This window comes from Opisthocomus hoazin, chromosome 15 (genome assembly GCF_030867145.1).
Source record: "Opisthocomus hoazin isolate bOpiHoa1 chromosome 15, bOpiHoa1.hap1, whole genome shotgun sequence".
NCBI classification, from domain to species: Eukaryota; Metazoa; Chordata; class Aves; order Opisthocomiformes; family Opisthocomidae; genus Opisthocomus; species Opisthocomus hoazin.
This window is the reverse complement of record NC_134428.1, coordinates 26,592,520-26,605,665: the sequence shown is the minus strand read 5'-3', so window position 1 is coordinate 26,605,665 and position 13,146 is coordinate 26,592,520. Positions and strand designations below refer to the sequence as shown.

The window sequence follows — 13,146 nt, the reverse complement described above, 5'->3', positions numbered from 1 at the left end:
GTATTCCAAAAGTCACCCCATTGTTCCCAGTGTTATTAGCAACACTTTAAAAAGGATGATGATAAACTGGAAGGAATTGTCAAACTCCCCACTCCGTGTCCATCTGTTCCCATCCCCCCACCCCACTCACTCCCTGCAAAAAAAGGAACCCACAACAAATCAGAGTCATCTGAGGTCTGCAAAACACATGTTGCAATGCCTAGTAAAAGGATTTCAGATTATCCAGTCTACTGGATAATTAAGTTGCATGAACATAAGAAGGGCCTCTATGCCTTTTAGAGTTAAAATGTGTTCATTCTACTGCCTTCTCAAAGGATTTGCAAAAGGCTATAAAGATTCGTACACATCAGCTGTTAAACTAAGCACTGATGACCGACACTAGGACCACAAGCGTATTCATTTCAGGTCTCTTAATGCAATTATCAGACTTCAAATCTAGGAGGAAGGAAAATACATTCCCTTCCAGTTTGTTTTGTTGTTTTGGGTTCTTTTTTAATTTTATACCTGCCTTCATTTCTTCACTGCCCTCCCTCATCTCCCATTTTATTATGTTGAATTTTACTTTGAGCTATCTAGGATATGGACACATGAATAACATCATGCTGCCTGTACGCTACACAGCCTTAACAACAGGCCATGTCTCCTACTCTGTTCCAGAAAGTCTGCAAACCCAGTGCATTAATTCTACATTCCAAATGTTACCTACACAGCCACAAGAAACAGATAGTGCCTGGTACACTGAAAGCAGATTCTGGAACATAGCTAGGCAATAGTCCAGGTTTTAAATCTAGAATTGCATGGCTAAGTGTCCATGTAAACTCACAGGCAAGGTTCTGCTCACATCAAGTCACTTTACTGTCATGTTATCTTCATGATGTTATACTGATCTTTCAGACTGAATAACCATATATAGACCAAGGAAAAGAACAAATACCCTGAGTATTTTATTGATTCAAAATGGAGCACATCTATGTAAAGAACTGGAAACTGCCTCCAATGTTACTGGTTAGCAAAAAATCCTTCCCAAACTCTTGAGCACTGGGAAGTAACGCAGAAGTTAAAAAAAGCCGTGACCTGAGGGTGAGGGGCTCAGGAAGGATGAGACAGCCTAAAAAGCCAATGAGTGAAGCTATGATTCTTCATTGGGTTTCAAGAAAATTTCCCAAGGGGGGAGAAAACCAGAACAACAAAAAAATAAAGCAAAAAAATCCAGTCCCAGGATGTTCTTTTCATGTGAGACAAGATTTAAAACTGCTGGTTTCACTCTCCCCTCACTCCTCCATAGTTTATTCCTGAAAAATTCTGTTATTCATTGTTCCAGCTGGAATACATTTCATCCACCTAAAAAAGCATTTAAGTTCTGAGTTACCAGAAATAAAGGCTTCGAACACAGAACTTAGCTGGCTATTAGGCGGATGAAATCCACTCAAAGTGGGACAATGACTGACACAGAAATGTCTGTGTTAGTGAACTACCCAGTTCTCTACCAGTGAACTCAAAGCTTTATTTACAGGGCTCCTAATGTTTAAATTGTACCACTTTTACTTAACAAGCATGGTTCAAAGGCTGTTAACTTTGGAGGAAGATTTAAGGAGAAGTTACTTATTCAGAAAGTAAGAACTCTTAAGAAAAACCGTTAACTAAATAACTCGGGGGGTTTGTCTGATTGTTTCATTATTTTTACAATATGAACATTCACAATGTATAATGAAATACCGTGAATATAAATAAAAGCCAGTCACAAAGACACACAAATTACTATATGCTGTACATCCAGGAATAAAGTGGAATGATTTGAAAGCAGCAGAAACGCAAGGAGGCCAAGCATATCAGTGTGAGGGCAAAAAGAATGGTGTGACACACCTCACTGCAGCATTTCTGGAAGCATCTCTCTTCCCCTTTCACCTCCCGTGACACTATCAGCAGATACTCTGACTGCTGGGCCCGGCCACAGCTGTACTGGGAACCTATACTGACAAGCTGAAATAATCAATCAAAGCAAAAAACAAAAAGAAACCTTTGTGAAGCTGAAGCACATACCGTTATCCAAATCATACAAATAACAGATGAGCTCAAATGTTCAGGTAACATTTACTCGTCACTAGAACAGGCTGCTATCAAGCTACAGCTTTCATTTCAACACACTTAAAATTCATGGAGGCAGTTGCAAAGCCATTTGTGATTTCAAGGGAAGTTAGGAGTTACTGACAGTAAGTCAGAAAACTCCCCATATCACTCTGGTGTAGCCAACTACTCTAAAAAACATAAACAAAGTTTGGTGCAATATGAAAGTGAGCATTATTTTCCTGTCATACTTGCCAAGTACAGAAGGTAATGTGGATATAAGACTGGAAGGTGTTACTTAAAACAATACATCAAGCCTTGGTATGAAACAGCTTCATCTTGTTCCAGGTATTGATAAACAAAATACTGCTAAGGAAACATATGAAGTCAACCAGAGGAAAAAAAGTTGAGTGCTCTAAATTGTTTTTAAAAGAGGTAATTTACAAAGGATCCAAGAAAATAACTGGAGTGGGAAAAACTGTCTGTCTTGTTCCCATAAAAATCCGTACCAACAACTCTGTTCACACTTGCCAAACATCTAATAATTCAGAGGTTCAGAACAATCTCAGCTAAATTTCTCAGCTTACTATTACAAAAAATACTTTATCTTAATAACACATGGCCCATTTATATTAAAGTATAGCCTGTCAGTGCACTTGAGAGAGATTAGACCTTTAAATTAAGTTTGAAGAACCAGACAACAACCGCCTATTCCGAGTAAACTGGAGATTACTACTGATGAGCAGGCTTGTGAACAGCAAATTTATTTTTATTCTGCTATTATGTGAATAATTTTGAAGGCAGCAGCTAAATACCATCTTCCTCATACGGTGAACATATTTAAGACAGCATTATGGTGACAAACTCAGGTTACATTAATCATTAAAATTTACATGACTGACACACCACTGCTGTCTAAAGCCTTTGTATGTATGAATTTTGTATAGCCCAAAGTTTCTCATGATGCAGTATTGCAAAAGTATTGCTTTTTCTGATTGCCTGAAAAGGGTAACAACTGAAGCTAAAAACCATCTACAAAATAACCCACTGAAATCACAAAAGTGGGACAGCACAACTATTGGCAGTAGGTTTTGGACTGGGACTGATACATAATTGTAGTATTCGAGCAGTGCTTTCACTCATATTCCTTGGAAAAGCGCATCAATACATCTGCTTAAGTACATCAGAAGTTTAACACCTTCCACTCCTATTTAATCACCACATCCAGTTTTTACAAGAAAATTTTGAAATGTTAAGGGGAGAGGAATATTTTTGATCAAAACCAACCACTTTAATATGTTATATGGGGCACAGAACACAAGGACTCTCAAGCCATAGGACTATTACTCCTCTGAAAAAGCTGATGATTTCTATCCCACCAGTGATAACGTGTACAAAGTGTGGCAGGTACCACCCCAAAGACTGCTTCTGAAAGAAGCACGCTGCTGAGCAGCACAAGTTTAAAAAAGATACAACATTACAGAAATGCTAGAGTGTTCTCAAATCTTAACAATAAAACTGTTTAACTTATACAGAATATTCTAATCATGTTTCAAGTGAATGATGTCTGCTAACAACAGGTCTGCAATACAACCAAAGGAGAGAATGGCCTAGTCCGAGGTAATGAGAAGCTGAGTATTATGAGACCATACAGCTGTTGTGTTTATCTACCTCAAACTACACGTCCAAGAGAGAGCAACATGATGGTGGGAGGAAGTAGGGAGAAAGCTGGATGGAACAAGGACAAAACATTCAAAAAAACCTCTGGAATTTTCCAGTTCTAAAACAGATCCTAAATTCTACAAGAGATTATATCAGTTCTTTCAGCAGTTGCACTGTCAAAGCAGTATTACTCCCAAATACAATATCCCCAAAGGCTTTAGGACAAGTAAAAGCCATAGTACCATTTAATCTGTTAAAAAGTAAAGAATCTCTGTTTGTAATGAAAGCTAGTTTCCCATGACAAAGAAGAATGTAAAAAAACCTTTGTCAATGCACTGGTCAAAAAACAGTTGTGTGCATTAAGTGAGAGCTTTTTTCAGGGACTTCAACAACATTCAGCTTCTGGCATGCCAGACACCTGGTAATACCTCAGCCAGAGAACTGAAGCATAAGCAGCTTTCTCTGTGCTGGTTCAGTTTATTTGATCATGGCTGTCGCCATGACATCAGCACCTTACACATTTCATTAAATACAAACAAAATGTTCTCTTTTACCTTTGTGTGCTGTACTTTTTAAAAATGTTGCTTTATTAGAGTGAGACTGCACAGGGTAAGAGGCTTGTGCTTACTCCAATCTCTCCTACAATTGGCACCAGGCACTGAAAAAGACACTGGTGGCTGAGCACTTGTGTCTCACTCCAGAGTTAACAGATTCCTTGCTTCAATGCAGTTTAAATATTCTGGTAGGTTAGCAATGTGAAGGATCAAGTGGCCATGTAGTTAGTTTCTTATTTACAGAGATTAGCAATGATAACAGAAAGATACAGCAATTTCACAAAGTATTCTTGAAAGTACATACAACGGTATTTTTATGCAGTGCAAAGAATGAAAACCTTCACATAGCTCACACCTATCCAGCTTCACATCCACACTGGTTAAGTTCACCCTCCTATATATATCAGTCCTTTATCTGAAGAACCATTGTTTGGGCCTGACAAACATTTATTTCCCAAGCTTATCTCTTTTACCCAGAGCTCTTTATATCTGTCCTACCATTAGGACAAGTATAAACTTGTATTAGTTAATTTTGGTTTATTCAACTTTCAAATGCTCGTGTGTAGTCACCAAAGAATTAGATTTCAAACACAATGTAGACGTTTTAACGAAAAGTCAGCACAATTTACCTCCTGGAAAGCTACAGTTTTTTTGTTCTCTGACAAATAAGAATATAAATGCCAAATTTTAACTTAATGGTGCATCTTTAGCTATCCAATTTCTGAAAATGACAGCACTTCAAAATATGCATAGATTTGACTTTATACTCCTCTTTCACATAACTGAATTTTCAGAAAACTTTGTAATTACATCCCGTATGTTTTTGTTACCTGTTCAAATTTCCAGCCATCGGACATAGTGGAAACCATTTGAGTGAGTTCCTCTTCCTGGCACTGCAGCACCCTGTACACATGTTTGACTGGCACCTTCAAGAAGAAATGTAAGATGCTCAGTACAGCATGGAATTCACTATGTTTGTTATTTGTCTAAAGTTGCCCTTTTTCTTTAGGCATGGTAAGCAACATCACCTTGAACACCTTGCCTTTATTAAAAAAAAAAAAAGAAACCTCATCTGTTCAGAATCATCTTGCAGAAGACTCAATGCTTCATGAATATTTCGGGGACTAAAGTGCTACTTAACAGTTATAACAAAATAATCTTAAGACTTACCTATCATTCCATGTGGTAGCAAACCACATCATTCAAAAATCGAGGCTGATGTTTTGCAGAGGCATACCTAACTTCAAGGAATGTCTGATCATATGAATAAATGTCTTTATTTCTCTGTCAAAGTTTCCCATCCAGAGCAATTAACAACTAGGATCATTTCAGTTGAAATCCTTTAGAAAACGCTATTAGAACAACTCTGCTGTCCGACAACCCGGCTCCAAGAGAAATTTGGCAACATGAGTTTGTAATAGCTGCATGAAGACTCAGTTATCAGGGAAGGTCTACCTAACTTGTAAGTTTCTTAGAAACTAACTTAATTACAAAAGCATAGGACAGGAGATAAACAGCATCTATATGTATGCTGTATAAACATACTGTATAAACAGCAGTTATGATGTAGCTAAGCAATCTCATCATATTCAGAGTATTTACATGTATATGAGAAAAATATATTCTACCAGAGCTGTTTCCTAAAATAACTATAGAAACGATATTATGACAAATTCTGCTATTACCAGACATTTTTGAACAATTTTTTGAGAACATTTTCAGGTTTTGAACAAGAACTGGAGCCATACGCCCGTGCCCTTTGTAAGCAGACTGGCAGGTACTGGCAGTTAAGAGTATTAATCTTTTCACACTAATGGTTCCAGCTCAGCCAGAGCTGGAGGCAGCCATTCAGTACCTTACTGGGGAAATGAGCAATTAAAGAGAAAAAATGGAACCCACCCACTACTTGCTATACAATAAATAATCAAAAACACACTAGAAAACAGCCTCACCTGTGAGATTTTGCTGTCTCTTTCTCTTATTTTGTCCTTTACCAGTTTTATTAGTGATGTGATATTGTAGAATTCAGCCTCTTCAAGTACACCTAGTATGAGAACATTTTTTTGGAAAGGGAATGTAACCAAAGATTCCAGACCAAAACCACCAACCAGTTCCAAAGATTATCTTCTCTACAGCTATACAAAATGATTTATTTTGCCCTAGAAAAAGTTAATTTACCAACCTAACGATTCTGGCTTCCTTCAGGCACATGTAGTTCAAAGTTTAGCTCATTCTGAAAAACCATCCTAAAAAAAAAACCCCACAGAAAACTAATGCCATTTCACATACAGAATGACAGGCAGGTAACAAAGAAGAAAAAAAAAGAGCACAAATGCCATTCCATAGCAGACTGATAGACCACCATAGCTCAGGCCCCACCTCAGGCTGGAACACAAAAGAGGAATTCAAACAGTCCTACTGAAAAGCTCTGCAGCTGTTAGTGTGTCGAAAATTTTTCTTCCTGTCATTTGAGATCTTAGACCCTGAAACAAAAGCTTAAAGATACATACTACGGACTGCTCCCACTCACATGCTCAAGGCCTTACCTGTTCTCCACACACACTGTGTTTAACAATGCACATGGAAATTGTACATTATATTAATTCCTGCTAATATTGTTAGACTGTACTTCTCTTTGATCGATTTCTTCAATACCTTATCAATACAGTTTTATTACTATATGGTTTAAACCAGGTAAAGAACAGGTAACATTGATATGAATTTCAGACAGGGAGGAAGAGGCTCAGGGCATAATGTACTCTTCAAGAGCATATTCCACACATCTGAACACCACAGAACTTCACTTTACATCTTCTAAAGCTTGTTTCACAGCCAGTAATCTTTTGCTTATAGAGGACTAAACCCAAATATTTCACACAGTCATACAAGAAAGATGTAAGATTACACAATAAAAGGCATCTCACCTCATGTTTGAATATTTATGTTCTATTTCTAACTGTCAGTAAGGGTTGCGAAATCAGGAATCATACTCAAATAACAGCATATACTACAACTGCATGACACCTATCGGGTTTGCTTGAAACGGATCAAAATGCTACACTGATTAAGATTTGCCATCTACCTGTAAGTTAGTTTTTGTGATTCAAAAGCAGTGAAAATAATAAGCAAGTCACCAGAAAGCAAGAGATTTAGTAACATCTTACCTTCCTCAGCTAGGTCCTTGTTAATAACCAGTTTCCCATGTCTGAGATAGTTCAGCACTGGCCCAAAGTAGGTCGGATCTCTGTCTATTAAATAGGCACCCGTTTCATCCTAGATTAGAAAACAACAACAACAACAAAAAAAACACAAAACAAACAAAAAAAACACCAAACAAAAAACACTCCAAAACACCACAAAAAAACCCCAAACAAACAAAAAATCCAGAAAAAACACAATGATTTGAACATCCAAGCAGGAATTGCAAGCTAACATTCAGCTTGGTACCTGAATAGCAAGCAGGTATTCAGACACAGCCACATCCCTTAAAGCCAAATTTATCGAAGACATTAAAAGAAATTCAACCATGTTGTTGTAATTTATCAGACTGATCATTCCACTCAATCATGTACTACACAGCTTCTCCTACGTGAACAATTCCCCCCAATCCCTTATCAAAAGATTATAAACACTGTTAGCATAAAAGATCTAAGCAGTAAGTGAGAACACTGAAAATTAAGGTTAAAAATAACACTTGAAAACAGGAAACTATAATTTTGTTTAGAAACCTGAAGAATCAGAACAAAGGCTACATTCCAGTGAGGTCCACATACCAGCTTTTTTTCTTTTTTTTTTTTTTTTTTTAAATTAAAGGCAAACAAACCTACCTTCTCTTTAACCTCAACACTTTGTTCTAAAAACTTTTGGGTTTGTCTTAGCTCAGATGTACAAACACTCAGTTCCTACCTACCTCATGCAGACAAAGAAGGGATAGACCAAACTACCTGATGCTCAGTTTACTGAACAGAGTACAGCATTTTGTGGAATGCAAAACACTGTTCAAGAAATTCGCCTGCATAGCTGATACTCTTGACAAAGAGATAAAGGAGCAAAACAGGTGTTTCCACATAATTTAGAGTCTATGTGTGAGCACCTGCGATCGATGCAGTACTGATATACTTTGTGCTGGCCAAAGGTCTAAGGAAGATTGATAAGACAGATGTCTAATAGATCCATCGCTTCTTTCTACTAATCAAGTGGAACACTGATAGTATTACTCCTTTAGGATCTAATGTTTTGGTGCAATAGATATCCTAGAGACATATACTGGACGTGGCAGCACCCCAAATACTTTTTTTATTTATTCTTACTTTTAATATTCTAGTAGTTTACAGGAGATATTACAAAGCATCACTACCAACAATCCTAGCTAAATTTGAATCATTCTCCCCAAAACCTGCATGTGATAGTGATACTTCTTTCACATGAAAAAAAATTTTACTGACTCAATCTTTTCCATTTAGACATTAATGTTGATGTATAAAGGTTTGATTACTGAACTGTGGCACCCGAAAAATCTCTCTACTTAAGAGCATCTAAAGTTCCTAAAATGTGTCCCTGGAAGAAGGATGGTGGATGTATGTTCAGGCACATGGATTTAGATTCTGAATAACTGCATTTATCTAACCAGGGCTAGTAGAATGTAGAAAGACCACAACCTGAACTACAAGCTCCCCCCCGCAATTTCTCTAATTACAAGATAAATGCTTTACACACTTAGACACATTGTCATTTTTGAAGTAGTGAAGGGGTGTTATATTTTAAATAAAATTAAGTGTTCAAGAAAACGCTAATATATCAAAATGTGCTGTCAGTTAACCTACACTCAAAGCAGACAGTGCTTGATGAAGTCTAATCACAATTTCTTCTGACCTAAACTCATGGTCTCGCAGAAGTGAGACTGCACCAAAAAAAGCAGATGAAGCACACAAACTAGTATATTTTTATTGTTTCACATTTAAATATATTTACATTACCAAAACATTTCAAGAATGAACAATATACAGATACAACCTGAAAAAATTAAATTAGCTGACAACTGGATGAATTATAATCTGAAAAGTATTATTTAATACAGGAACAGAAAACAGTGAAGTTGGAAAGGAAGATCTAAAACTGATAAAAACTGTTTTAAAGCAAAGAGCAAAGTCTCTGGTCATCAGGTGAACTGAATTAAGAAACATATGGGCTTACAAAACTGGAAGTCCTTCCAGTTAAGGGAAATAAATTTCTAGAAACAAGCTTCTTCAATAAGATTATCGTGTTCTTTTACACTACAGTGTTTTCTCACATCACCCCCTGAAGCAATACTGGACACCAGCTCTACACCATTACAGAGATAGACAGGTGGGTCACAGAAGCAAAATAACCAAAGGCTCTAAATGAAATCCCAAGTAACAATGGTTACTTCACTGTTTACACAAAAGGCCTCAAGCAAATTAATTTTCTTTCTTTTTTTTTTCTTTTTTTTTTTTTTTTTTTTCAGTCTACGGTATATGAAATTACTCTTACCCGAGTAGATTTCTATATACTCAACAAGCTTTCAACAAAAAACACAAAGGGAACAAGCCATGTCAGGCCTTCTCTTTCAACATCCACCTAATGATAGGTCACAGCAACCTGCATTACCTGAATTCATTAGCCTAGAGTGCACACCAGAGCTTATACTTAGCACTTGTACCAAACATGCTCTACATATACCGAGCGCATCCACTCTGTGAAACATAAGATAGAATAGCTTTTGTCTTCTACCTATTTTTAACCATTTTCCTCATAATTCACAAACTTTCTTCTCTACTCTGTAGCTCCTCATCTCACTTTTTTTCTTCTTGTACTCATTGCTCTCCTAATCACTGTCAAATTTTCTTCCTCAGCAACTTACCAGCTAGAATCTATAAAAACGCTTAATCTTCACATTGATATACTACATATGAATAAAGTGGCATCTCACTAGCATCCTAGTTTATAAAGCCTTTCAGGCAAAAGTGTGCCTTCAAAAATAATAAAAACAGAAGAAAAAGGAACCCAAAAGTCTTCTAATTTATCGTATAACTTTTTTATACATTTGTAAGTATCAACAGTTAGAGTTTCAGAACTCAGTCTAAATTCTAACAGCAAGCAATTCAAACTCTGTCAAGGATTCACTTCAGCATGTAAATTCCATGCAAAATTGTGAATAGACTGAACATTTCAGAGTAACTGGCCACTTGCTTACCCAAGTTACAGATATGGAAAACCTGCATTAATTAACTTTCTTCCAAAAGAGAAACGTATCTGTCTTGGACTTCAACCTTACAACTCGGGTACGCTACAGACTAGTGCCTGGGAGCCAAGACCCAAAATGTAAACCACAGAGTAAAGAATACTGTAACAATACGCAAAGAATGCACAGGCAACAAGCAGCACAAAATTGACTTCCTAGGCATTCTCCTACAGAAAATAGCTTCATTTAGAGTGAGCTGCCTGCTTATCCTTCAATGTACACTAAGCACTTCATGTTGAAATCACTAAGAAAAGCCGATTACACTACATCTTTAAGGATATTTATGCAAACATAAATCCAATAAAAGCTGACATAGTAACGCAGTCATTTGCTCCACCTAGAACTCTCAAAATATGGGTTATAAGTCTGTCTATACTTTCAGAATATTGTCAGGAATGGCTTCTTCCACGTGTACACGAAAACACATTGTATTCTCATGTGTAATTAGCATTCTGGACACTTTCTAAAAGAAACATTTTTGTTTTAGTGTAAAGTAAGAATCATAAATTGCACTTCAAATGTTATCTAGACAGTTTAGAGGTGTAGATACAGTTTGTGTAGACATAACTGAACTAGGTTTAAGCTAGCTAGCTTGAATATTAATATACTGTGTTGTCCCAGCTATGGTGCTTCCTCTGCTACCTAGTTAATTAGGTTTCTACAGGCTTTAAGCAAGTTTGAATCTTCACTGAAGCAACTAATGTGGATATTTTGAAGACACTTCACAAGTTTCAGGTGAACACCACAAATGCCAGACAAATCTATATTCTAATAAGGTCTCCATTTTCTCTCCTGTAGATGTATTTGATACAAACAGGTGTTTACGCTTACCAGAACAGCAGCTGAAACTCACTAAAAATGTTCATGTGTTCCAGTTTCAAACATTTTCACTTGAATCACTACAGAGACCGAGGCTCAAAGGGATCATAACGAACACTTCGCCTGATCTTCATTTAAAACATACATAGGACTCAATTTATTTACAGTGGAAATTTAACCTTTAGAAAGTAGTGGTGAAACCTGACCATTTTGTGCAAGCCATTCCAATAACAAATTACTGTCGCTGTTAAAAATACGTACTTTCTAGCCTGGACATCTATAGCTTCACACTTCACCAGCTGAATCTCACAATATCTTTGCTAGACTGAACAGGATTCACTATTAGGTTTCTAGCCTCCATGTATGGACCTCTGGACCGAGAAGCCACTCCTGAAACTCCTTGCTAAAAAAACAGCTTTGCTCTTTACAACCTTCCACCAAATCGTATTTAATCTTGTGACTAGCCTCCAAGTTCTCCAGGTTTTGAAGTGACCTTGAACTGTGAATACCAGAATCAGGTACAGGATTCCATCAGGACTCAAAAGTAGGACCAGACACATACACCTCCCTAATTCCATTTTACATTCTCCCCAAGAATTGTATTAATACACTAGTTGAAATGTCAGAAATTTATTTCCAGCTAATTATCTTAACTGAGGTCAAAACTAACCCGAAGACTTCTCCTCAAATACTCTTCCAGAATGGACACACTCAGAATCCACACCACCAAGCTCTTGGCTCAAAACTGTGCACTCCAAAAACTGACATCATTTACATATACTAAGCAAGCAGAAGTTCTGCTAAAGCCAACAATATGCACAGAAATACAATAGTATTTGGCACTAAATCTGGACTTAGAAATAAATGACCCCCCACCCCCGCTCCCTATGCTTTTTAAATCTTGAGCTAGATGCTCAGAACACATTTGTTTCAAACTATGTGACCTACAAACTTTGAGCATCAGCAGGCATTAAAAATCAAGCATGAATACTGTCGCCAAAAACCTTATTAAGAAAGGCTAATAATCTTCTTGCTTAGTGCAAAGTTTAAAGGATGGTGGAACAGTTTATAAAAGAAAAACTGGTGTACAGATAAAATAGGAAGGTGCATTATGAAACATACCAAATTCAAAGTATCAACATCACTATATCATTCCATTCAATGCTAGTTTTGCCATAGGATGTGCCAAGGTTAATCTTCTGTTGCAACTAGAAACGTATCTGATAGCAAGAGATAGGCTAGACGGCCTTGTTCAACTTTAGCACCTGAAGATAATTTGAAGGCAAACACTCTACCTTCTTGAAGCCTTTAAATTCTTTTTAATAGCAAGCGTTAAGGAAATCTTATGATTTATGTAGTCAAATAACAATAAAACACGTTGGTGTAGAAATTACGATAGTGCAAATCACTATGTATGCAACTGACATTTGTAAAGTACAACCAATGAACTAATCCAGTTTCCTAAAGTCTTCTAGTTAACTTCTTTCAGAACTTCTTAATGTATCAACATGGTTAATTTTGATATGCCTCACTTGTTGAGAAAACAAACAGCTTTATTATTAATTTTTGGATTTGCTTATAGGCCTGTTCTCATCTGAGATAAGAATTGGTTATGGCTTCATTTTCTCCAGCTTCTGATTTGGCAGTCTTACAAAGCAGGAAATAATGTGAACTAACCTTTTTTCTTCAAAGGCATATATTTACTGGTGTATGAGCTAATTTAATTATTGGCTCTTCTGCTTGGTCTTGCTTGTAGAGGTGCAATCTGCCTGCTCCCTTTGTCAG

General features: G+C 36.8%; 1 protein-coding gene across 2 annotated transcripts in view; it reads right to left on the bottom strand.

Moving 5' to 3' along the window:
* The window catches only part of KCTD5 (potassium channel tetramerization domain containing 5), a 32,202-nt gene that overhangs the window by 16,687 nt on the left and 2,369 nt on the right, over positions 1 to 13,146 (bottom strand). The window contains exons 2-5 of one of the 2 annotated variants that reach the window (XM_075436622.1): positions 7,445 to 7,553; positions 6,233 to 6,324; positions 5,111 to 5,206; positions 1,864 to 1,980 (exon numbers count right to left, since the gene is read on the bottom strand). In XM_075436622.1, the coding sequence (XP_075292737.1) occupies positions 1,864 to 1,980; positions 5,111 to 5,206; positions 6,233 to 6,324; positions 7,445 to 7,553 (414 nt within the window). The remainder of the gene's footprint in view (positions 1 to 1,863; positions 1,981 to 5,110; positions 5,207 to 6,232; positions 6,325 to 7,444; positions 7,554 to 13,146) is intronic. The other variant, XM_075436623.1, reaches the window with a different exon arrangement.